The sequence below is a fragment of the Apostichopus japonicus genome, chromosome 16, assembly GCF_037975245.1.
Source record: "Apostichopus japonicus isolate 1M-3 chromosome 16, ASM3797524v1, whole genome shotgun sequence".
Classification (NCBI taxonomy): domain Eukaryota; kingdom Metazoa; phylum Echinodermata; class Holothuroidea; order Aspidochirotida; family Stichopodidae; genus Apostichopus; species Apostichopus japonicus.
Window position 1 is genome coordinate 1,299,384 of NC_092576.1, and position 27,453 is coordinate 1,326,836.

Below are 27,453 nucleotides of genomic sequence, written 5' to 3' on the forward strand. Positions count from 1 at the left end.
CGTTTTATATCATAATTATGTACAGTAATGTAAAATTATGATAAATTTTGAAATTTTATATCTGATGTTGAGATATAATGAAATATTACTGAAATTGCCGACCAAACACAAGCAGCTGGTTTTGAATATGCAAATAAGGTTAGGGTGTTTATATCATAATTATGTTAATATGATTATCATTTTATATCAGATTTATTTTAATTTAAAATTTTTATAAAATTTAAACAGATGTCAAATGTTTTTTTTTTACTGTTACAAGCAACAAGCAGCTGTTATGTAATCATGATGTGTGCATACATTCGTTTTCAACATTCCCATGAAAGTTTTGAATTATTTGTTTTCTACTTTTTAGCAAATTTAGAAGCAGAGCTGATGGCCATGATACTGACAAAAAGTACTTTTAATATCATTAGGTACTAGTTTTCTCAAACAGTCAGTAAGCAAGATTCTGAGTTGTCACTAAAATAGATTTAACAATCATGCTGAACCAGGTTCGCGGGAAATCCGCAATGCTCGCTGGAAATCCAGCCTGGCTTAAGTAAAAAAAATTGAGAAAAAAAACCTGGCGAAGGATGGGGGGAAAAGGTACATCTGTAAGAAACAAAGAGAATTTTTAGTCACATTACCAACGGGAATGATGTGCCCCCAATCCACTCGCAAGGGCAATGTCAATGGCTATTTTCGCACACTTCAGGGTAAACGTGTCACACGGACACCCACGGCCCAGCGCGGGAAGGAGGCTGTAATATTGTCTTTTATTATCTGGGAAATATTTTGAACAATTTATTGCCATTCCACGTTTCTTTTAATTGTTATTGTATGTTCATAAACGTTTTCTTTTGTATGAATTTAACATCAGTTCCGTGTTCTCTCTATGGTGCGGGATTCCATTCATCTGACTCAGTAATCCCGCAAAGAAACCATTTGTCTGCTGGAAATCCAGCATCGTTTTCTTGCATTCCCGATATGGTTATACTCAATGCACAACTTATTCACTTGACCGTAGAGAAATAAAAACTCTGAAAATCATATCAGTAGAGAAATAACCAATTGTGTACCAAAAGTCTGGTGGTAGACCTTTCAAATTTTACGAAAGATTGAGCAAAAAAACTTTCGAAAATTCACACAAAACTGGCATAGCATGCTAAATGCAACAAATGTCAAATAGACAAGGTGTTAAGCGGGGGAAAAGAAAGTATTTTCTAGAATTTTCCAAAACTACGAAAAATAATATCCTACCATAGTTAGGTGTATAGCAAATAGGCTAACCACCTCGGGGGTTACGGATCTCACATAAACTACAAAAACACAACTAGTTGCATTTTGCGGAGTTTAAGTTTTATACAGGAACATGGAAACAAAATTCAGTATTTACTTAGTCATGCCAAGTGGTCTGAAACATGTGATTTCAAGGTTAACTTTCATCAATATTGCCGTAGCTGGCATGGACTTTGCCTCGTGTTTTCATGGGGGATAGACAGTTTCGTTCATGAGGAGGAGTCAGTTGTTAGACAGGGGATGAGCCCACAGTTGTTTGGCTAGGGTTAAGCACTGCAATTATAATATACGTATAGTGCACGATATTCATTGTTGGGCAGTATAGAAACGGAGCTTTGCAGAACGATGTTTGTTTACTAATATATATTATATATATTGTGGTAAGTTAAACTTTTTAAAAATTGTAAGACATGAAATCTCTTTTAATTTTATAACATTTAAGCTACTCTTACTTTTCATTTTACATTTTTTTTATCAGTTTCGTGACAATGTAACTTAAATTATTTGTCAGTATTTTGCATCTGCAACTGGGATTTTTTATCGCCAGACACGCAAATATATAATATTTGGACCCCGCGCCATTATGCTCGCACGCTATGTGTGCTCGGTGTGTTCACTGCACGAGCACCGGTGGGAAATCGGCAGTTGTTTGAACTTTGAAGTGCGTTCGCGGGAAATTAAACAAGGTTTTCCAACACTGCATTATTGCTTAACTCCTCAAAGCAAATACACACTCCCTTTAGGAGGAACTAAAATACATACATATACACACACACACACACTTCTACAATGTCTAGATCACCAGGTAGCCATTATGTACAGTATATCGCTCTATCAGTGACTGACATTCTGGTCTATCACCCTCCTCCTCAGTGTAATGTCGTAAAGATAAAGTAGTATACCGCCATCATTCTGCTATTAACTATATAGACAGAATTGGACAACAACGGACAGTTTAAAGATTAGAATATAGTATGTGGAGCATGATAACACACGTCTCTTGTTTGATCTCTGCATCTTTGATCATTCTTTATTAGTACCCTTACCTAACACCGAAGGATATCACACTCAGTATACCTAGTACAATATTAAGGAAAATATTTTAATGCACATTTATCTGAAATATGTATCTTTATCTGACATTTATACTCAGCTATAGCCACTTTGAAGACGAAATATTATCAAGTAGTGTGAAATTTTTATTTAATCATAATTTTTTTATGACAATGCCATTAAATAATCTAAGTGCCTTTAAAAAACAACATATCTCCCTCTATGATAATGGATTTACCCCCAAAAATAGTACTTATAATTGGTAAGGTACCGGCTCTAAGATAGCAGAGAAGGGCTAGTTTGACTTGAATCAATTGTAGCCACTACCAACGTTATTGGCCAGCAATAATTGCTGTGATTATCAAGTCCCAAGCCCATTCGATAACACCATACAAGAATGTTATGTTAGACAAGTGGATTTTAACTTAGTCCAAATTTTGAAGGATATTTTTGTAAGGTGACTTAAAGTGCCTTTAAGAAAGAACATGACTAATAATGGTAAAGTACTTTTTATATGTTTGGTATATTGAATAAAGTTGTCATACGTCTTTCCCACTTTTGCTTGCCATCTGTTTGTTGTTTTTGTTTTCTGTGTGTTAAATATTACCTACATGGATCAGCTTCTGTGCAAACTAATTCCCTGGCTCTGCTCAATATTTGCAAATGTAGGATTTTTGACCAACGTTGAACCTGTACCAAACAGAGGCCCTAAGATTCCATCCTCCCTTTAAAATTACAATGCCAGATACTAACCATGTGGTTGATGAGGTACCTCATCAACCACATAGTATCTGGCATTGTAACGTGGGGGGGGGGGTGGGAGGGGAGGGCAAACATGTATAGCATTGCGTTAGATTTCCTGGAGAAAAAAACTGGTCACTTCATCCTATAGATCAGCTTAAAGGGGACAATCACTGGACATAAATAACTCAAGCACTACAGTTGCAAAAATCACTGGAAAAAGAGAAGAAAATAACTTCTTCAAACTTGAACTACTGATGACCAATGTATCAATTTTAGACACTACTTTCCTAATTGGCAATATTTTTGACTCCTAGGCCACTATATAAAACTTATATACAACAATATGTTGGGAAAGGTCATTAACATAGTCAACAATTAAAGCACAAGGGTTCCTACCACTGACGAGGCACTCTCAAGACACCAGCAATTATATTGGTTCTCAGCATACAGGGGCTGACTGGAATAAAACCTGACACCGGGAATTATCATCATGTTGGGCCCCCAATATATCAACATCCACCTCCTCGCAAAAGAGCTTTCCATATAGAGAAAACGTGGAACAATGAAGTCATTAACAGGAATATGCTTAGTACAGCATATGACACTAATGAGAAGTATAAGTAGCCTACCCAAACCACATGCCTTTGAAAAGAGGAAAATGAACATTAGCTTCATTCAAGACATGATTGAAAAGGCCCCTACATTTTGGCCCAATATTGGCAAATATTTGTGTCTGATGCTAGGCATAAGTGTTATTGCAATGGACCTCTACATCAGTATTCGCAATTTCATTTTGAACTAACTTAATACGTTGTGCACTGACTTCTCAACTGTGTATGAGTATTATGGAAACAGCATAGGTGGAAACCCTGGGAAGCTTCCTGGTGGGCCAGTCTGCCCTCGCCAGCATATGAGTGCTCTTGCTTGCATGTCAATTGCATGTTGCTATTTTAAGTTATGAGCTATTTCAAAATAGGGAATGAAATATAAATTGCATTTGTAATAGAAAAGATTTGTGATTCAACTGCAAGACAAAACAAATGCTAAGGAAGGAACTGGACACTGTACCACTTTTGCGAAAAATAGAATACCACCAGTTGACATAGAATATTGTAATGCCAACCGACTTTTGTTCTTTGTCACTCTTGCGGAGCACTTAAAGCAACCTTCAACCTGTATAGCAATGATGAAGACGGAAGATTAATTCCGCTTGTTCATTTGATTAATGATTTGTGTACTGATATGTTTATTGATTAGATGATCCAAACAAAACACAAATTTGAGGTACAATGACAGACTCAAAGAAATATAAACCAAATTAAAAAAACAGTGAAGAATTCTGTCGTGTGGCTATTACTTTGCTGTAGCTACAATTTATGTACACTGTAGTTTTTAAGTATTATATTACAAGGCGCGTAGCCAAGGGGGGGCAAAGGGGAAACCGAGCCCCCCTTGAGCATATTTTTTGTACGTTTTTATGAAATTGCTAAGTAATTTCAAAAAGAAAATGCTTAGATGCAACTTGCAAGGCCTGGGAAGTGCCATTTCAAGCGATCTGGGAGGCATTTTTGGCCAAAATTTTATTGTTACGCTTTGGCCAACCCATGGTGGCGCTTCGCTTAGATAGTTTCCAATGCCGAATCTACGGCTCTGATAATTTGCCTACAAGTTCGCCCCTCCCTTGGCAAATTCCTGGCTAGGTGCATGTTTATTAACCTGCGTCATGGGTTGGGGCTATTGGGGCTGCAGAAAGAAGACCGAGAGCATATGAGTCGAACAGCTCAATTGGCAGATAAAGAAAGCAAATTTGTTCAACTGGCAGTTTTCAAAAGCACAATTAAAACCACATCAATGATCCTGGAAAATTGATCTAGGGGAATCCCCTAATTATGTGACAGAATCGGTGGCGCCCTTGAACAACGTTGATAACCACAATACTCATGCTGTGACTGATTGCACGTTAGGTCTGGGCCTAAGCTAGACAGTAACGAAACCGTGAGCCTAGCTTAACAGTATAAATTCACTGCCGTACACCTACGTGATAAACATTTAAAGAAATACACTAACTACCGTACAGTACTTGACTTACACACTCGCTGACCTAACATACTATATTATACGTTACACAAGTTGTAACATATTTTTATTTTGTAGAATCCGGTCGTTTGCCTTAAAATCATCAACCATGACTTGGTCAAATCAAATCTAGAGATGTTTTAATACAACCGTTTGAAGTTATGGTTTATAACGTTAACTATTTCGTGTAAACTCACTTGTAGAAAGGATACCGAGAACATAGGAGTCGAACAGCTCAATTGGCAGATATAGCAAGCGCGCGTGCACGACGTACGTACTCAGACCTACTAGTACTAAGGCACGTACGCATGTACACATATAGAGCGCGTGTCGGTGCTAGTAATATATATGGAACGCCAAATTGATAAATTTTGTAGGGGTACCTATTTTTCCGTGCAACAATCCTAGCACAAGTTTAAGGTCCACGCAGTTTATAATTATACGTAGGCCTACTTGGCTAAAACTTCGGATCACTTCAAACAAGACTAAACGCACAATTATCTAAAACTTGTCCAGACTGGTATTAAAATATTGACAGTGTTATAATAAATATTACAGCAATGATTAGCAAGCAGAAGGCTTGACTATTCCTAATCACGTAAAGCAGCTTTGGCTTTCTTGGCATTAGCAATCCTATTACCCTTGGTCATATCTATAGGCGCTATAAATATACACAAATATTATGTTGTGGCTTGTAATACGTTGTTAAATTAAATAAGTGCAACCTCGTGGTAGAGATTTACACAAGTTAACATTAAGTACAAGGTTTTCAGTCGACATCACAGCATACTCCTTCGACTGCGTTATTTTAATCGGTAACGGTACACAGGATTCTACATTCTCTTCATCATATAGTATTTAACTTCTTTTACCTTAAATGAAACAATACATGTTACAAAGTATTAGTTAGTGATTCTTACGAATAGCGTTAAAATAATTTACAGAAAGTACACCAATTCGGTAATAGAGCCGCCGTTATTTCAATACTGTCTTATGCAAAGCTAGCATCAATCTCTCCGCCTGTTGTGTTCAACTCTGAAAAACAACTTTGCAAAACGACAAGCAGTGGCGTGACAAGTCCAAATTGTGAGCGCTGATTGGTCAACATACCAATCTCCAGAAAAGATAAACATACTTCATGTTTCAAGTGAATAGTCCTCATAGCGAACAGAAGTTTAATCGTAGCCTTCCGCTCAGGGACTTATATACTTTATTAAGTTTAACCAATAATGCATGTTCAGCAGACAGCTAAATTAACACCCATAACCTATATCCCAACCCATGAAAACAACATAGGTTACCATAGACTTAGCATACACTTGCAGGTCTATCCAAAGCTAAACTAGGGAGTGGTCTTCGTTACCCATCCGCCTCGCATTTTCTCCTTTCGGACACGTTGTTCAACGTGTAACAGCTTTGCAGTAATTACTGTGCCACTTGTAGCACATGTTACCGTGTTGCAAACACAGCGCAGTAGTTACTGACGCACGGTTATACAACATGATCGTATACGTAAGGGCTAACGTTACTAACAATATCGCCGGTACTGACTGTATCGCAGAAATGACGAAATAGACATGATCCCGGTATTTCACCTTTACCTTTAAACAAACTCTCATTTAGGGTTACTCATACCCCATTGATCTAGCATGAATTTGGCTTAGTCATCTGCCACAATTTAATGGTTATTTGCAGATTTCTTAGTTGCATTTGACACTTTCGCAGGCTTGCGATTGTCGTACGTAGGAAGCCGCCAGTTCGAACGTCTTGCGTCGCGACCAACAAACCGATCAGAGGCGAGGATCGCATTATGCAAATAATCTATTTTAATTGATTCACCAGAGTTAATATCAGGTTTACCGCACTGGATTAACCAGGCGAATATGGCAAGCCACATGTGCAATAATTCAACAAACCGAGTTTACCGCCGTGAAACTCTGTTGTACGATCGATAAACTGAGTGTATCGAGCGAAAAGCAGAGTTAACGGCGATAAACTCGGTTTATCGAATTATTGCACATGTGGCGTGCCATATCCACTTCGATAAACTCGTTTTATTGAGCGATCAACTGAGTTTATCGATAAACTGAGTTTATTGATAAACTCAGTATGATCGGAGAACAGAGTTGACTGCGATAATATCTTTTCATGGAATTATTTCACATGTGGCGTGCCATGTTATCGAACAATTGTGTTTTTCGGTCGATAAACTGAGTTCATCAGTATCTGGGTGGCTAAAATGTCGAAAAACAGAGTTAATCGAACTGATAAACAGAGATTATCGATAAACTTAGTTTATCGAGCGAAAAACATACTTCCCATTTGATAAACTCGGTTTATCGCCGAAAATCTTAGTTAATCGAGGTAACCCTGCTTTTGCTCGATAAACTGAGTTTATAGCGGAAAAAAATTGGTCCCGGTAGCAATGTGGGTGCATATTTGACACGGTGCTGTTTACAACCAATATTACCTCGGTGAATACGTTTTGGGGGGGGGGGGTTATAGGAAGTCTTGAAGAAGTTAGAATATTTCTTGGATGAAGAAGTTGATATTGTAATAATGACCTTATCTAATTCTTAGAAAACAAAAAAAGGTCGGTCGAAAGATGAAGAGAATATCCTTTTATTTACTTGAATCACTTTATTGCTCTAATTTGTACAGATTTGATTGTGATTTGTAAGTTGTAGAGCAGCAGAACGGGTTTATAACCCATAGTATTAGTTACTCATCTAATTATTAATTGTTACTTAGTTCTCAGTATAACATCTACAACGACGATCAGTAGCTCATGAGCAAGAATGAGAAAATCCTATCGCATATACATGTACACATAACTGACTGAACTGAGTATAGTTTTCACACGCAAAATTAACACCTATAACCTATATCGCCTCTCGGCCTTTTGGCTAAGATCATGTGTAGTATCTATTCCCTTTCGAGGGGAATGGTGATGCACACCCGACGATGAGCACACAGTCACAGTCCCGATGCAAGGGGACTGGGGCTGAGAGCGGATCAGTCGTTTGGTAGTTTGGTTTTCGTGCCCAGGTTCTTTCCTGGGCGACTTTTTCTTAAAAAGTACCTAGGCCTATATCCCAACCCATGAAAACAACATAGGTTACCATATACATACTTGCAGACATTTTTCATTTTCAACATTAAATATATCCTTCCTTTTGTAGTACATCCTAATGCATAACACAAATCCAATTCAGCTAATTTAAATTATAATATAATTGTTTGTTATAGAAACTAGCCGTCTCAATCGAGCAAATCGAGTAAACTACCATATTTGTTCTTTCCCTTCTATTCAATCTTTTTTCTTTCTTTTTTTCAAACCCAGATCAAATATTTCTCTACTTTTCAAGTATTATGTACAAGTCATTGCAGATTGTTTTATTAACATTTTGGTTTCAAATGAAGTTATTTTGCATAGTTATTGTGATATCCTATCTAAAAGTGGTACAATATTTATGGCCATATGTAACTCCTTGTTGTCAAATTTTGATGACGTCATCAAAACTACGTTAAACTACGTTGGCGCTAAATTTTGAGATGCATCCCACAATTATTAATATTAACATCATTTATTTCAATTAAATTAAATAACTAAAACAATCATATCTCAAGAATTAATTCACATATTGTTTCAACGAAAGTTATTTGGATAGCTAATGTGTTTTTCTATCCAACTATGGTAAAATGTTGTTGGTGATATACAATACTTTTTCTTCAAATTTTTATATTTTGATGACGTCATTAAAATGACGTCACTGCCACTCCTGCATCCAAACAATTTGACTGCTAGCATAAGTTTTCTTTATGTTAAGACTATACTCGATGTAACTATGGGAATATGGTAGGATCATATGGGGTGCATAGTAGCTCATTCTATGTTTATCAGAGAAATTAGCCGAGAAAATGGTCTCAAAAAGATAAATCGAGAAAATCGCATTTGAAATAGCAATATTACACACAAGTCAAAACAAATTGTTTTAATAAAATGATCATATCTCAAAAATAAGTTAAATTTGGTTTTAAATTATATAATTTGAATAGCTGATGATATTGTTTTAGAAAATATGTTGGAATTTTCGGTCCGGGTTGAACCCAGGTAATGTTGTTTTAGTGTTTAAGTTGTGTCAACAAATACGAATTGTTAACTTGGCGGCACTAGACTCGGAAAACAAAAAATGGGACTTGGAATCAGATGTTTTGTACTCGACCACAGGTTGTTAGCAGTTTTCTGTGTGCTTCATAACCATGAACTCTAACAAAAAGATAAACAAACTTACAGCTCAGCTGAGACTCGGATGCCAAAGGACTCGCGCTTGGATGTGTTGGACGGCGACTACAACACTGCTATGAATGCTAGCTACAGTGATTGTTTCTTGTGATACTTACATATTTGATGCTACGATTAACTTTCAAACTAATTTTGATTTTATGCTGCGGCACTCTTTGATGCTGCGACTTATTTTGATGCTGGGAATGCTTTTCATGCACCTTTTTTCTCCTTGCGATGCTACTATAGTACGTTTAGTTCTTCTGTAACAAAGATGGTTTTTTTGCCCTTTTGGCGCTCCAATCATTGCGGACGGTGTGCAGTGTAACTGTAAGTGTAACATAACCACCGAAGGGTAGCCGTCATTTCAGTGACTTTTTCATCGTAACTTCGAAGTTGCTGCCTCCGATTATACCATGAGTGGCGGGGTTTACGGTGGAGGTAAGTTTCATATAAGGAAATGTTACTTCAGTTTAGACCTAGACAAGAAACCAATATAGCCTAGTTAGGCATACAGTACAATGTTACTCCATTGACTTATTGTTCTTTGTCGTAGAGCCTAACCACATACTAACGTTGTACAGAGTCCCAGTAAGTAGTACTAGCCAGCACAAGTAGACCTAAAGACTAAATAGTAAATGGTAGTTGGTCTGTCCAAAGGCCTTTTCTACAGTAGTTTATGCTACAAACTGTATAGGCCTATTATTAGGCTACTGTACTAGGTTTAACAGAATTGTAACTGTAGTTTTCCAATTGCTCAGCTATAGCCCTAATGTTGTTGTTAGGCTGAGACTTCTAACCAATCCTTGTTGTTGTTAAGTTTAAGACCACAGATTGACCAACTGCAACGTGATCTACAAGTACTTCTACTAGGATAGACTTCAACATGCTTCCCATCTGATGATCCTAATTCTAATGGGTATGAAGAAGACACTAATGGCTGTACACCACACCTTCACCATTAGAAAAAATGCAAATTATGGCAGTAAAGTTTAAGAATTTTTGAACTGTATATTTATGTATGGGTAGATATTCAAACAGTGTTTCTTTGTTTTACAAATGACTTTACAGATGAGGTGAATGCCTTGGTGTTTGATGTTGGTTCTTACTCAGTGAGGGCCGGATATGCAGGCGAGGACTCTCCTAAGGTAACATGTTTGATTCCATCGCACAGGCTGAAGAAATCTATGCTACGGTGATGTACTGATGTTGTGTTTGTGTATTATTAGTGACATTTGCTTGTAAAAACTCCAAAATTTCAAGGTGGACTAACTCCACAATTGGTATGTGGATCTGTCTTATTGTGTACAAGAATTGTATTCTTTCCGGTAAAGGTGAAAAGTAATTTGAGGTCCAAAGCGATGAAAATAATGGCTGGAATATTTCTAGTCTTTTCTGGTTCTCATTTAATTCATAGGCAACTTCAACTCGCTCTACATTAGTCAGATAGTAATGTGGTATTTTGAGCAAATTGTTTGGCAAGGAATCACAAAGCCAACTGGCTTTCTGGTTATCCTTCTTCATTAGAAAACATTTTAATTACCTTCTTAATATAGACCTAACTTTACTACTGGACACGTGTATGGTACACATCTGAATGAAATGTATTCAATCGTATATGTATATATTGTTATCAAAACTAATTAGTAAACTTTAGAAGCACATTTGTTAATACAGATTTGTTTTGTATAGATGGTCAAGGTCCACCCACACACCTCAGTCTCAAAATGTACAATGACCAAGAATATCATACCATAGCATAAAATTCATGCACTTCCTCCCTTTGGTTGAACACTATCTCTAGTGAAGGTTTTATCTAAACTGTTTTGGATTCTATATATGTAAATATATATATAGGAGTAACAGGGAAAAAACTGTTGAACAACTAGGTTGCATTTCGGGAAAGGCTGGATCTCGAGTGAGATAACAAAAATTGAATTAAGTAAGCGATTGGAAGTAAAACAGCCAATGTTTGGTGTTTGCAGAGCTTTCCAGTGACAAGGAGGAATTTAAATTTTTTATAGAGGAGAGTGTCAGCATGGCAGTGCAGTCAGTACTGCGTACTAATTTCTGGTGGATTAGCAGAAGTTTTGGAAAATCGGATTATTTTTAATCCGACTCCGTCGTAATTACGATGGAATTGTTTTGGTTTATCTGAGTCACATATATATGAATAAATATATATATATTTATATAAATATATCCTGTAATCGTTTTTTATCCGTAGGCTGATTTTCCCACTGTGGTGGGTGTCATGGAAAATAAAGAAGCGGAGGGCATGGAGGTAGATGGAGCACCCCCTAGCAGCATCAAAGACTCTTCTGAGAAGAAGTACATCCACGATACTTCGTCTATTCTTTATCCTCGAGAGCACATGGAGATCGGTCATCCACTTAAGGATGGGATGAGTAAGTAAAATCACCAAAGAAATTGAACCAGCAACGTTTTTTTTTGTGAACTCTGTATGATAGAGGTTAAAAAACGAACATAATGCTGTGTAGTAGATAGGAGACTTGAAGTACGATAGCATGAATACGAGGACTGTAAGTTGAATGGCCTTTTGGCATCTAGTGGAAACTTGTACAAGTTCAAGGTCCTTAGATGGAGCTAATGCATAGTTACATATGTATAGTACTATTACCCTGGTATTCAGTTTCCTCTGTTTTTTACTACCACCCCTCGCAATAATGTTACCAAACATAGCCGCTTCACTGTTTCAGGGAAGGTATCAAACATGCAATGATTTCAATCAGACCTTTTTTTAACCCATAGCATCATCTGACATTGAAGAATTGGTTGCGAACACTAAATTATCGCAACTTAAAAGTTCTTCTGCCTACTTAAGAAAGCATTTTAATCTAATTTATTTTGAGTATGATTGACTTTAGGATGTTTAACAAAAATTTACTGGGCAACCATGCCCCCATCTCACCCTGAAAAGTCATCAGTATCAAGCATTCATCGATGTTAACCAATAATTCTTTTGTTCATGTGTTGTTGTTTCGGTGTTTGCTCTCTGTTGTTGCCTTGAGCACCCTCCCGGGGGATGTGCACACGATATCAAAATCACTATCAGTATTATTTTTATTTTTAGATTTCAGTTTTTGTGTAAAAGACGTGGTGTATGTAGGATGCTGTGTGTCATTTTTTCAGATAATATTTAAGTACTGTTTGTGTTTTGTGTATATTAATAACGCTAGTCTTCCATTGATTTACTGTTAAATTCTTTCTTCTTAATATTGCATTACCTCAAGTTTTGCAACATATATGATACAAAGCATGTGGCTGTGCTGCTCATAACTATCTTTATTTATTTGTACCTTTTTTGAGAAGATATAAGATATAAATTCTAATAATCATTCCATTTTTTTGCCTGACTGTGACAGTTGAAGATTGGGATATGTTTGAAAGTACCTTGAACCACATCTACAAGAGGCACGTCCAATCAGATTCATCTTTACATCCAGTACTCATGTCAGAGCCTCCTGTAAGTACCAAAAAAAAAAAAAAAAATCATTTTTAAAATCTTTCATTGGCATCTGTTTTCTGGCCTATATGGATGTTAAAGAGGCTTGACCAATCAGGTTCATTGTTATATAAATATAAATGCAATACCAAAGAACTCCCAGCAATTGCACAATTCAAAGTTTGAAGTTTATTGACAACAGTACACTGGCTTACTGTATAAACAATTAAAAAGGGCCCATTAGATCCATGAGAGAATAAGTCCTTTACCTCATCAAAAGAAGTTTAAACATAGATCAGGAATGAATGAAAACTATGTGGTCCCATGTAACATTCCAATCCCCCTCAGTGACACAGAAAAGTCCTTTGAACCAGGCGCCCGCCATCTTGTATCCTCCATTAGTAATATTCATATAATCAAGTAATACCAATCTGTAACCTCATTGACCAACTCCTAAGGGTGTTTCTACGACTTTGAGGTGCTATTCCGAAGAATGTCTTGCGAGGACTTATCCTAAAAGTCGGTGTACAATTGGTGAGGAGATCCCATACACTGTACTGCTTAAAAACTGCAAAGATTTCAAGGACCGACTTATTTTTGTTCTCTGCAGTGGAATGTCCGGATCAAGAGAGAGAAGCTGACGGAACTGCTGTTTGAAAAATATAACATTCCTGCTTTCTTCCTGAGCAAGAATGCGGTGCTAACAGCGTATCCTTTCTGTAACAGAGTGATGTAATGCTCTGAGATTCATGTGAATAAGAGACTAGGCATCATTTTCTTTTAAAACGTGTCTTAAAGGAAAGGAATTATTCAAAGAATCTGCATAAAAGTTTTTTTTTTCTCTGGAAAATTTTTAAGCAATCATTCAAGGAGACGTGGCAGTACTTTTGAAGATACCATCACAGAGATTGTAACAATTTATGGATAGTGCTGTATTTTCATGAAACGTTTATTGAATAGATTTAATTTTTTTCTGTACTACTTCCCACCAAGCAGAGAAGATTTTTTTTTTTCTAGCATAGATTAATTTAGTATGAAAATTTTGTTTAGCAGTTGTGACGGCTGTGAATTTTGTCTCTTATAAAACACTATGGTTTCTGTGTAAAAAATAAGAAAACAAACGGCTATACATCTTTGGACTTTGTATAGCAATTTTACCATTTTGCATAGCATTTTTGCGATGCCGGATAAATGATTCCCTGTGACGTGACTTACATTTATTCCTTCTAGAATAAAATAAGATTTTGACCATTTTGTTCATTTTTAGACTGGCGCGCATCGTATGTGTTGATTACATGGAAGAGATTTCTTGTCATCATTTTTGAGTGGCTCTGTGGAACAAGGTGCTCATAACTTTGTTGGAGGTGTGTCGCTATCTGACCAATCAACGGTTCAGATGCAACATATCCCACCATAGTAGTCTCCCCACATTTTTATCCTTTAGATTTTTAGATCCAAACTATCACTCAAACCCGATTTTGTTCTACTAACGGCGGTCTATCACTTTATCGCTTGATCAAACTGTCATTGTTTTTCCATTGTAATTACTTTAAGATGAGAGAATAAATCAACTGAAAGTTGATCAGTGCCCTTTATCATTTAGTTGGAGTGACTGACTATCTGTGTAACATCCAGGGCAAGATTTTCTCATTTCCATTTGCAATACATCTGTGATATTTCTCCTTGATTCAGTATTTTTCAGTTTTGCCAACAGCCGAGCATCTGGTCTGGTGATGGACAGCGGTGCTACACACACTACGGCAGTACCGATCCACGAAGGATACTGTTTACAACATGGTAAGACTCGACTTGTTAAAAGAACATTAGCTGTACTGTACTGCATCGTAAAGTTGATTTAAAATTTCTTCCTTTTTTTTTACAAAAACACTCATTTTTTGGGATTGCCGTGTTGTTCATTTGCATATGAAAGGATAGTCCAATGTTCACAGAGCAAATGTTTTTATCAATCAATTTATTTATTGTTGCCGAAAAAATTCCCACATTTCATCAACCAGACACTTTTATGAATATCAGTCTCATTAAAAAATCAACTCAGAAAATCTTTTTGATTTTTTTTTTTTTTTTAAGTTTTTGATTTTTGTTTATTGGTCAGATGACTTGAAATGAAGACTTGAATGTTCAAGTTAATTAACTACAATCCTCACATTGAAAGTCTGTATCATATAACATTGGGAAACATGATCAAATCAATCTACAAAGCTGTCTTTATTAGCTTTAAAAGTGTTCTATGCAACAATTCTTTTCGTTCCCAAGTTTTCTCATGTTTGACAAAATTTCTTAATCGGTGAAGTCTGTGATTTCTATTGCACAGCGATTATCAAAAGTCCACTGGGTGGAGATTTCATCACAAAGCAGGCCAAAAATTTCCTAACCAATCAGAAGATAGAAGTCTTGCCACCAACATTCATTGCCTCCAGGGTGAGTACGGGTGTTTCATACTACCAAGACAGAGTAACTTAAAACAACATTCATTGCCTCCAGGGTGAGTACGGGTGTTTCATACTACCAAGACAGAGTAACTTAAAACAACATTCATTGCCTCCAGGGTGAGTACGGGTGTTTCATACTACCAAGACAGAGAAACTTAAAACAACATTCATTGCCTCCAGGGTGAGTACAGGTGTTTCATACTACCAAGACAGAGTAACTTAAAACAACATTCATTGCCTCCAGGGTGAGTACGGGTGTTTCATACTACCAAGACAGAGTAACTTAAAACAACATTCATTGCCTCCAGGGTGAGTACGGGTGTTTCATACTACCAAGACAGAGTAACTTAAAACAACATTCATTGCCTCCAGGGTGAGTACGGGTGTTTCATACTACCAAGACAGAGTAACTTAAAACAACATTCATTGCTTCCAGGGTGAGTATGGGTGTTTCATACTACCTAGACAGAGTAACTTAAAACATGAGTACGGGTGTTTCATACTACCAAGACAGAGTTATTTAAAGGGACATTCCAGAACATATTCCACACTTGTCAAGGTTGAAAACCCAATGTAAATATCTTGTTCCTAACTTGAGATATGGTTGATTGATTGTTTTCCATTTTTACTGTCTAGAACTTTGAATCTTCTAGGGAGGGTCTGTGATGACATCGTGGCAAATGTTTCTTCAACAGATTTACTCTGCTAGTTTAATCTTATCGTCCTTTTATCCTTGGAATGCGATAACTTTCAATTATTTGAAAGCCGTCAGTCATTGTTCTCAGTATTTAAAATTTCTCTTAAATGTAAATTTTATTGAAATGCTTTTGTTCTATGTAAATAATGCCCAGGTTGTATATTATAAAGAAGACAGACTAGATTTTTTGCTGAAATCTCTGTAACGACATCATTCACCCTGCTGTTTGCCCGATACATTAATGGTTTTGGCATAAAAATTATGCCAAAAACATATCCAACATTTTATAAATATGGTGATCCATCCCAAGCTGACAGCTTCTAATTGGTAGAAGTCCAATGAATATTCATGTTATTGTAATTAACCACACCTCTCTCTCTCACAGGAAACGGTCAAAGAAGGACAGCTTCCTATCTTTAAGAGGAAAGAGCTCCTGAAGGGTGTGACACAGTCATGGCAAGACTACATGATAAATACGCAGATCCAGGATTTCCAGAGCTCAGTACTCCAAGTATCAGACGTACCTTACGATGAAGAGTAAGTCTGCTGTTTTTTTTTGTTTTTGTTTTTTCTTCTCTCTCCAGCCTTTCAGTTTGTTACGGGTGGTGATGTGTAAATAGATATGTTACGTGTAATCAATCTGTTCAATGGACAGGTTTATTACAAGGATAACCTCAGGCAGAATTTTAGTCATAATAAGTCCGAGAAAAAAGGGAAGAAAAACAAAAAAAACTCCAGGGCTTTGTAATGTTTCTGTAGCTGTTAGGATTTTCTAGGTATTCAGAGTTAAAAAACGCAAATGCTTTGAAATTTCTCCTTAAGGACTAAAACCATGGACGATGCAAAATTTAGTTTTAAATTTGAAAACGAATTAAAAAGATGTCTTTTTAACTTGATATATAGACAACAAATCATTCTTGCATATTAGATTCAAGAACCATTTTGTCTCTGACAAATTTGTTATGGATTGTTATCATTATGTTGTGCCGTACAGGTTGAGGTGCTGCTGAGGATTGTGTAGGGAACTGAGGAACTGTTCTAATGGTGTTTGTGTTTGTTAGACTATGTAGTCCAGCAGCTTTACTTGATGAGGCTCAGATATTTAAAGGGGTGATTTATGAAAAATTTGTATAAAACTTTACGACCACAACTGATAGCGGAGTGTCAAGAAGGTCTAAAACTAGAAATTTATTTATGTATCATAAATTAATCCGGTAAAGGAGTTCATTTATAAGCAATACGTGATTGAAAGAAATGCTATAACAGTTCAGTGTGGTTTATTTATTCTGTTTTCACATGAGCAGGGCACAGGTGTTGTGCATTATTGGGGTACTTATAAAACATATGAGGCTTCCTGTTTGCCCCTCCCCTCCCCCCAAAAAAAAGAGAACAAAAAAACAGTACCCCAGTACTTCTGCGGGGACTGTACACATACTCGTCACTGAAAATGTCTGATTTTTTTCTTAATTTTTTTTTAAAATCCTGACTCCTTGTCTGCTCAGTTTACAACAAGTTCTTGGAATTGGTAATAGTTCGTAGATATTCAATAATTAGCAATTAATAATAAAATAATAATAATCGTTTAATTAGCAATTAAAAAAATCCTGACAATTTCTTACATTAGTATTCATGAAATGCAATAAAAATGCTGGAAAATCCCCAAAGTGGTCACCATTTTCTTCATTATTTTCAATGAAACTTGACTCAAAGTCAAAGTTATGAATTGTGTTCTAAGTGGAATTCAGTTTTTGAATGCAGTAACAATCAAACAAATTGACCAAATATGAAGCTGAAGAAGAGGTCTCTTTAAACGTTTGGTTCCCCACGCAAGAAGAAAGCTCTGTACGTTTTCTCCTCCTCTTCTCTTCAGTACCGTAGAGCAGATGCCATCGGCACCGTACGAATTCCCCACCGGGTTCAACATGGAGTTTAGCAGCGAGCGAATCCAGGTCGCAGAGGGGCTCTTTGACCCAACGGTTATCAAGGTAGTCAAGATTTTGAAATTCGCTATTTGCTCCAAAGAGATGTAGAAAGGATTGAAGACAAACAGGGAAAAAAAGGGTGTTGGGGGAAGATATTTGTCACTGGTAGTAGAGCTACAAATTTCTGGGGCAAAAATTGATGCTAGTGGAGACATTCAGACGGGCACCTGTGGAAGAATGGTGCTAGAAACGAACATTTTTTATGGTCAAAGTGGTTACAATAAACTGATACAAAAACTATTACTCTCTCTTTTGCTGTTATTGTGACTTTGAATTTCTGTCGTTTATTTCTTCCTTTTGTTTCCTCTCGTTCCATAGGCTCCTGGTCTTGAACCCAGCACGATGCTGAGCATGGCCCACATCGCTACCAGCAGTGTCCATATGTGTGACGTCGACATCAGGAGTGTAAGTGTGTAAAACCGGATGCGGCCTGAAACCGGATGTGGCTGGCTCCTTTGCAAATCCGGTCCGGGCCGGAATTTTTGCCAAAAGGAAATAAAATCGGAGACATGCAATGATAGAACTGAAGAAAGGTCCCTCTTCCTTCATCTTGAATATTATGATCAGAATGTCATAAAAGAAGGAAATTTGAGATTTACTTCAATTGTTTACTTTCTTCGTAATTGTAAGTTTGTAATTGTTGGAAATGATGTCCAATGACCACAAATTTACGTTACTACCAAGAATGGCAGATATGGAATCAAAATAAATCTGGCCAGATTGCTAGGCAGATTCGTTGGAACCGGTTAACTTCGTCATCACAGACTGGATGTTTAGTGCATCCTTAGTAATAGCATCACAGGTATTCCGGCTCAGAATAAAAAGTAGAAAGGCAAGTTAACAAGTGGGGGAAGGGGGTGGAGGGGCAAGGGGGATGTTGCAATGAGGGGCTGTAAACATTTTCACAGCAACCACTCTACCCATCTCCTTCATCTTTTAGCTCAGTTGACTTTCCAGGACAATCGTGTTCATGCCACTGGGATGCGTCTCTCTATTTGTGTGTCTATCCTTCTGTCTGTCCATTGCTCTAGCCGTCTGCTCAATAAGTCAGAAAGGGCTATTACATCCTAGCCAGATTTATCAACATTCATAAATATTGGTCCAAGTTCTCAAGACAGATTACTCAAGTTTCTTTGTTGCTATGGGAATCAAAAAGGAAACAGTGGCAGGATGTGTGTAAAAAGAATTATTTAAAATTCAAATATTAGATCAGACTTATTCCTAATTCAACAATTTTTACCCTGTCGCAGGCCTTGCTGAGTAACGTGATCGTAACCGGCGGCAACTCGCTTCTTTTGGGATTTACGGACAGATTACAACGAGACCTATCCCTAAAGACACCTCAGGTAAGTGCTCCTCTTGAAGCCATGACTTTTCATTTGCTTAGAAATTTTGACCAATCTTACTTAGTATTTGTTCAGATTAGTTTAGCCACATGATTAGATGAACAAGGTGCACCCCCCAATTTTTCTTCTCAACACTTTTACATTTTTTTTACAAAAAATTAATGATTCTGACCATTCGTTTGTCCAGGTACTTTATTTTACTAGTGATAGTATGTGGCGAGGCAAGTTTGGAAAATTAAAAAACAAAATTGGTGGTGAGTTGAGAAGTAAAGATAATGACCTAATCTACATGTCACATCTTGGGGTGGGGGGGGTGGCAATGCCAATGTGTGATGTAGCTTTGATTCCTCAACCACCCATGAATCCAACCACCCATCACCCTCCCCTCATTAGCAGCTGGAGTTTACACCCTTGGTATGAAAAGTGGGGGTTGCGACCATTTAAATGGTCGCCAACAACATTTGGAGTGTTGCCAAGTATATGAAAAAACAGGGGATAACAAATCTTGAACATAACTTGCAATATAGCACCCTCAATCATCATAAGACAATATCTCAAAGGGGAGGGAGATACCTCCTACTGGTAAACCCCATCCCCAGACCACTTCATCCCACCGGAGTGTCGCCAAGATGATGATAAAAGTGAAAATTGGGCTGTTTGAATACCAGGGATGCAGAGGAACTTAAAGATATCCTACAATGTAGGTCTTTGTTTCAGTACTCTTTCGTGGTCATGTTTGTTCCAGGTGGGAATATTGCCTTTGTTCCCTGCAGCACCCCAATGTAGAGTGAAGTATCACGCACGTTTTAATCCCTGTGCCATCTCTTTTCTTCGCCGTTAGAACACAAAATTGAAGGTGATAGCGCCCTCGGGTACAGCTGAAAGACGATTCAGTAGCTGGATTGGTGGATCTATATTAGCATCTCTGGTAAGATTGATGCATTGAGATGAAATTGGTTTTATGGACCAGATTAATCCATGGGGGGGATTAATCTATCCGGTGGATTATTGGATAATCTATCTGTCAGTATGCTACTTAAATCCATCCCAGTAGCCAGATTTATCCAAGCAGATTATCCAAGACTTCCAGATTTTACATATGAGTGAAAGTGTTGTGGTACGGTGTCCCACCTTCCTCGCATGGCTTCTCTGTTACAAAGTTCCACCTGCAGGAATGTGAATCTTTTTGAACTGCTCAGTATTTCTGTTTCGCAGTCGTAGGTGATGAGTGCAGTCTTTCCACAAAATTGCTTTGAATTTGAAGAGTGTATTGATGGCTCTGGTTTTGTCAGCTTCCAACCGAACAACTCTACTCGTCACAATAACCATATATCCAGTTTCACTGAAGTTTCTTCACCTTACTTTATATTGAAGATGAAAATCCTGGTTGATCAAATCTGAAAAAAAGATTTCACATGTACCATCTGAGTCTCTGAACACCTACTGAGATATGATACCCTCATGTTAGACAGCGATGATCATCATAAGTTGGGGAATAGGGTTTGAAGTGAGCCAATGTCGGTCTTTGTGACCATTGGGGTGGTGGTTGGGGAGGGGAGTTCAACTAATTACTATGTCTAGACTCTAATGTCTCCATCCTTTTGAATTTTGATTATCCAATTTTAAACTAAGTTTCATGATCAAATTCCTGAATCAAATTTTGTAGACCATAGTCAACCAATAATAAGCCATAGTCATCGAATAGTAAACCAATAGTCAATCAATAGCAAACTAATTGTAAACCAATAGTAAACCATATTCAACCAATGGTAAACTAATTGTAAACTATAGTCAACCAATAATAAACCATGCGATAACAAATACCTAGTTAGATTATCTGCAAATGTGAAACCAAAATATTTCTTGTTTTCTTTTGCAGGGTACCTTTCAACAGATGTGGCTCTCCAAACAGGAGTACGAAGAAATGGGCAGAGGCTGCGTAGAAAAGAAATGTCCATGACGTTAATACAGACGCATAAATAACAAGTCTTTGACGCAATAAACTTGAAAAGATGATAGGGATGCTTCCTTGTACATAAATGGTTGATACCATCGCCCCCCTCCCAAAGCAAATGGCTGGGACAAAGAAAACTACAGAGGAACTAACCTCACCGTCTCGACAAAATTTTGTTCTCTTCTAAAGTGCAAAGCAAACAGCAACGATCAAGACATCATCCCAGATGTGCCCGGTTTTGTAATCATGGCAGAAATAGAGCAGCGACAATCCACCTGAATAGTGGAAGGATGCCGACTAATTGCTGAACCAAGGCTACCAGGACACACACATGTGAAACAGACTTAGTGAACTTTATTGCCTGTTGCCAGAGGTTTTAGAATGCCAAGTTAATCATTGGGAGGGGAACATGTTCAACAGAATTTGTTTCTCCATTTGTTTTCCTTTTTATCAATAGTAGAAAAATAGCAGAAACAGACACAGTGAACTAAGTTCTCACAAATTGTAGAATACCAAGTTAGTACGATTCGGGAGGTGGGAGGCAAGGGCGGAGAGATGTTAAGGACTCGTATATTATATACAAGGTGACATTGCAAACTAATCAGTATCCGTCTGCTTAGCATCTCAAACTTTATCCCAAACCGATTTTCCGTTAAATGATAATTCTTTTAGCATCCACACTCTGTAATATTTGTTAAATAAATTGTTTTTCTCCTTTCAAACCTACAAAGTTGTTGAAATTATTCCTCCATTCCAAGCCTCTGAAAAAGCAAATTGTTACTCTACCTCAGAGGGGCGGATAAAAGTCCTGTGATTCAGAGGAGGGGACGGTGTGGGGCCTCGGATCGGGAAGGCAAGTTTAGTGCCTAAGGAGTGGACAGTCTGAGAGGGGGAGGGTGGGTTAAGAGGGCCCCAAAGGGTCTCAGAACTAGGGGAGGTGAAGTTTAAAGCATCATATGGGACATCTGAGCAAAGGTCCATCTGCTCATACAAATAAAAATAAGCACACCGACAGGATCTGACCTTTGACACTTACTTTTATTTGAATTTTTCTAGCTTGACAAGGTTTCACGTTCATGCATAAAGGCGGCAGCGAGCAGACCGCCGGTACCAGATTACATGGAGTAAATTAAACGGACAAAGCAGTACATATTCAAGTTTAATTAATACCAAAATGAAACGGTCGAACTGAAAGGACTAAATCTGCACTGGGTGACGATACTTTACATATGAATTTCTTAACGTTAACCATCCCCCCCCACCCCCAATCCTAATAAGGCAGCAGATTTGACTAGCTGAATGACCTTGAGAGACGAGTTGCACAAATAACTGAGGTAGTCGGCATAACATGACAAAGATACTCAGCTGTTGTTTTGCGTAGGAATCGGAAAACTGTGAAGCCTGGTTTCTGAGTGTTCTCGCTGTTTCTCTCAAACTACTATTTATCTTGTTCGAGATCACCAAAATATTTCAATTGGTTCCATCATACGTATACTATAAAAGTTCCATCAAAATGTGCTAGAAATGTCCCCAACATGGTAAAATGCATCAATGCCAAAAGTGTCCCTTTTTCTGCTTGTTCTCTGTAAGTGCATTTTCAGAGTAATATTCTGAGTTATATTTTGTGACATAAAGTTTTGACTAAAAAGTAACTTTTACAAGTTTTGGCAGTTTTAGCTAATGTTAAAGTAATACTGATCTATCCATGTGTGTATGTTAACACCAATGACTGTCCATCAAGACATTAAAAGTGTTCTCGGCCACAGCTGCCAAACGTTTTATCTTCCCCCTCACCTCCCCCCCCCACGACCCCCCTCCCAAACTTCAATTATCCAAAGCAAGAGAATCAAAGAAATGAAGAAACAAACATTAAACACTTAAGGACACCATGTCAAAATGAAAAGGGCTGCAGCAGCTGTGTAAGAAGCCCTGCAGCAAAGCTGAGATTTATCACTGCAGACTTAACTGTGTTGAACTGCAGAAGACAACACATTATATGAAGCTTGGCTGCATTATATGCTGCAGCCTCCTCAGCTTACTATTTTTGACATGGTGCCTGTTAACTGGCTCTGTGATATCAGCTTTATACTTGCTCAAATCCATTTCTAAATTGGACAGACAGGATTACCTAAACATGTATCATCCTAACTAACTGGTTTTCAGCAACTAATTTTATAGATGGTACATCCTATAAAGCCTGGCTGCATTGTTTGCTGCAGGCCCCTCAGCTTTCTACTTTTGTCATGGTGCCTATTAAATACAAACTGGCTCTATGATATCAGTATTACATAACTGACAAGAAAGCTGATAGTTGATGGTTGGGTGGTCTTAAGGTCTCTGTGGCAATGAACTGCTGGACCAGGCAAACCCGATGGGCAGCATCTAGTAGCAGAGTATTGCATACCCTTCTCTAAACAAAACTGTCTTTCCCTCAAAGTGCCATCCACTCTAGCTAGTATCAGATCATACTAAACACAATAGTACAGTCAGATATAAAGTTTAAGAACCACATTGACAAACAAAATTGACTGTTGACAGCATTTTTTTCAAAGGAGAAAAAGAAAGAAAGAAAAGAGAACATTCCAACAAGAACTGATGAACTAAGCAATACCTGCATGTGATTCATACACCCTAAACAATATAAATATGCAAAGGCCAAAAATAAACAATATAAAATAAAAATTGCCTGCAGTTTCAATACTCTCTCCCCCCTGCCCCACCACACCAAAAGATATATAAAGCTTAAAAATGTTCTACAAATAAAAAGTTTGGTCTCTAAATGGTAATGCTACTGTTATGGTTTGTTTAAGGTGAGGTTAATCTGATCATCGTTGTATAACAAACGTAAGAAAAAGAAACAATGCCATGCGCCTAGATGCTTCATTTGTTAAAGTTCATGTCTACTCCTCTTAACAGTGGAGGCAAATCCTATCCCTCTTTAGGCCCTTGCAATAGTTAAAAAGAATTAAAAATTTGTTAACACTCGCAATCATCTTCTGGAAGAACACATGCACATGGGAATAGTTTATTCAGCAAAGAAAACTGTTTTTGACAAAGTTTAGAAAAAGTTTTAACCAAAAGAGTAACACAGGCGGTGACCAAAAAAAAAAACCCAAACAATTAAAAACTAAAATTGATTTTAGGGACAAAGAGCAATCAAACACTACTTTTGTAAATATAAATTTTCCTTCGATGGAAATGGTCATTAAAATGCAAAATGGTTCAAAAATTCAAAGTTGGTTAATATGACAGAACCACTAAGATTCTTAACTGTTGAATGCTACTCAGGTGGTCATATTAAAACCGATTGTCACCTGACCAATAAACGATCTAAAATGCAGAATCAGAGGAAAACTTGATATGAATTTTAAGCAACTCGAACAGGTAGCATAGAGGGTCCCAAGTTTTAAACATCAGGAAAAAGGCTTCATCTAGTTGGATTTCAAAGTACTCTACCAGCCAAGAATATATGAACTGATCTTCACTGGAAGTTGCATACATGTGTAGTTTGAGGATTTCAGCATTTAAAACCATCCATTCTCATCAAACTTTCCTACTTTTTATGGGTAGGCCATATTTCATCAGCATGGAGGAAAATATTGTACTCACTAAAACTTTTCTTCAAAATTTTGCTATACTACTTTTCTGGCGATTTACCAAAAAAGCTTTTGCAATTGTTTTTTTTTTTTGTTATCTCACTATTCAGTTTTATTTCAGAAATTTGAAAAAAGAAACATCTCCAAGCAACAACACGGAGAATAAGTTTTTGATTAGTTTTAAACCTTCACCACGGCCCGAGCCTCTCTGAATGCGGCAACCAATGAGTTTACATTGTACGAGAATGACATAACCTATTAAAACCATATCTGACGTCCGGTATAAGTAGCAATGGTCGACACGGTTCATCTACTGCTGATCAGACAATCAGCTACTCACAATCTTTTTAAAAAAATGAATGAAACAGAATGTAAGAACATATTAAAACCTCTGAAAATAATTTCAATAAAGTACACAAAAGCTGATATAAATTTATTCCACCAAGAAATAGTAAAACGCTTACCATTTTGTGAACAGAAGCGAGAAAATTGGTGAAGTAGAAATAAGCTAGTTGATTTTTTCTTTTGAGCTCAACATGGTTGAATTTGCACCATTAAATCTTATTTTGGATGTCCTTTTTTTATTTTCAAATTAAAAATAAGACTTTTATTTAGGGAAATGGCACATTTTTTTCACCTTTTGCACCATTCAAAAATTAAGAATCTGGATAAACTCTTTTCCAATACTTTGTAACAGTTTCATTCCTTAGATCCCATCATGCGACTTTTTAAATACAAGCAAGATTTTATACCAAACCATAACATTCATTTTAATTTGTTTATTTTTTTTTTTGCCTTTTTTCCTACTTTTTTCCTACTTTCTCATTTGAATATATTTACTGATTACCAGATTCACAAATTTCTTTTCAAAATGTTCTCACCAACATCCTGATCAATTCAACCCTGCAGCAGTGGAACATTTTTAGACCAACCTTTAGCTCAGTAGTTTTTCGACAGATACTATTTCAATGGGCCCTTCAAGAGGATTTAATAGAAAGCAAAGCCAATTATATTATTATTATTTTCTCTATAATCTTTCTATCCCACCAAGTGCCATACTCTTTACTTCATTTTCTCTTTATTTACTTTTTTTTTTTTGCATACTGAAACTTAACACTAGCAGCCCATAGTTTTTGCTCTTGACCAGCCACCCAAACAAATAAAATACAAAAAAAAAAAAAAAAGAAGATTTTCCACAAAACGTTATAAACAGCAATCAAATTTTTACATACAAACAATCCAATCTACATGTCCGACGGAAGATAGTATTAGTTCTGTATTGTTTCAATTTCTATGAAAGAAAGATGTTAGAGCGCCCTCCTGGAGGATTGAGAACCGATCTACCGCTGCGGGGTGCTACGTGGTCGTCAACTTGCTGGCCTGTAAAGTGGAAAACGAGGAATACGTGAGTAAAGTTAAATCAAAATGGAGACTTTTAGCCAGAGGAGAGAAACAACAGGGGTAGCATTTCTGTGGGGTGCCAAACTTCCCCCTGTGAGAAAAGAGTTCAAGCCGAGGGGTGCTGTGTTTCTTTGGTAAAATTTTTTCTCTCCATTTAGACTTGTATGCCAACTTGTATGCCAACTTGTATGCCAACTTGTAAGCCAACTTGTATGCTTGTATGCCAACTGGTGGTGGTGGTGGCAACTGTTTAAACTTTGTCAAGCATATGAATCTGCTTCCATTTCCTATCGGTATTTTGGCATTGAAGTCATTATCAATATCAGCTATCCCATTATAGTCTACCACTATCATCATCGGATGACCGGTCCCACAGACTTTGCACATGTCCAATGTCATGTCTACAGATATAGAATACATTGCAGGGCAAATTTTGAAAGGATTTTTTCTGGTTGTTCCTCGGAAAACCAGATGGGCGGGCCATCAGGCCTTGATTTTTCGGTTTTCCAAACAGTAAATTTGCTTTTTTCACAAAAGATGGTAGCATAATAACAAAACCAATATGTTCACTGTAGGAGAGAGAAGGGGGGGGGGGAGAGATGTGTATAGATTTGGTGCATGGGACATCAGCTTTAGGGGTGATATCAATTAATAATTTTACCATTTTGGAGATATTTAGTTGCAATGCAATCTGACTTTAATGTAAAAAGAAACTAGTCGTCCACTGGACCTCCAGAGCTGATCTTGGTTGTACAAACAGAAATTTTGACCTGCATTGTAAATTTACATTCAGGAAGCAAATAACAGATCTTAGCATTTTTGGACACTATTGTTCAACGTGTGGCACAAGGCAGACCAGAAGAGAACAGCTCATTTCAGTGTTTTTTGTCAAATCACAAAATACAGGTTTGAAAGTCCTTTCACATCAGTTTAAAACCAGATCTCTACCACTTCTACCTAGTTCTGCTACCATACAATTTGTCAGCTACCTATCAAACTGTCACCTACTTACCCAATGTGTACTGAAAGGTCATCACCGGTATTAGTCCAAACTTTTTTACAGTAAATGCTTCATTTATGGATATATTGATATTTAAAATAAAATTTCCAACAATATCTGAACAT

The 27,453-nt window shown here is 37.2% G+C and overlaps 2 protein-coding genes across 6 annotated transcripts in view; one reads left to right on the plus strand and one right to left on the minus strand.

The window, feature by feature from the left end:
• The first annotated feature begins 9,718 nt into the window (after positions 1–9,718).
• LOC139982059 (actin-like protein 6B) lies at positions 9,719–26,114 on the plus strand. The gene is made up of 13 exons (XM_071994571.1): positions 9,719–9,877; positions 10,508–10,584; positions 11,664–11,844; positions 12,823–12,923; positions 13,513–13,610; positions 14,605–14,699; positions 15,235–15,341; positions 16,435–16,586; positions 17,920–18,034; positions 18,350–18,436; positions 19,282–19,377; positions 20,219–20,305; positions 21,257–26,114. The coding sequence occupies exons 1-13, from the start codon at positions 9,853–9,855 to the stop codon at positions 21,335–21,337; spliced, it is 1,302 nt and encodes a 433-aa protein (XP_071850672.1). The 5' UTR covers positions 9,719–9,852; the 3' UTR covers positions 21,338–26,114.
• Positions 22,351–27,453, minus strand: part of LOC139982058 (dihydropyrimidinase-like) — a 109,265-nt gene continuing 104,162 nt past the window's right edge. For all 5 annotated transcript variants that reach the window (XM_071994568.1, XM_071994565.1, XM_071994569.1 and 2 more), the window contains one exon: positions 22,351–26,307. Coding sequence is in view for 4 of the 5 variants with exons in the window: in XM_071994565.1 (XP_071850666.1) it covers positions 26,219–26,307 (89 nt within the window). In the remaining variant the exon portion in view is untranslated. The remainder of the gene's footprint in view (positions 26,308–27,453) is intronic.

What these genes read in the sequence shown, in the direction of transcription:
- LOC139982059 (XM_071994571.1), top strand. Translation starts at nt 9,853, where the DNA reads ATGAGTGGCGGGGTTTACGGTGGAG. An exon ending in TGGCGGGGTTTACGGTGGAG is followed by an intron (nt 9,878 to 10,507) that starts GTAAGTTTCATA and finishes ATGACTTTACAG; the next exon opens with ATGAGGTGAATGCCTTGGTG. An exon ending in GATCTATATTAGCATCTCTG is followed by an intron (nt 20,306 to 21,256) that starts GTAAGATTGATG and finishes TTTCTTTTGCAG; the next exon opens with GGTACCTTTCAACAGATGTG.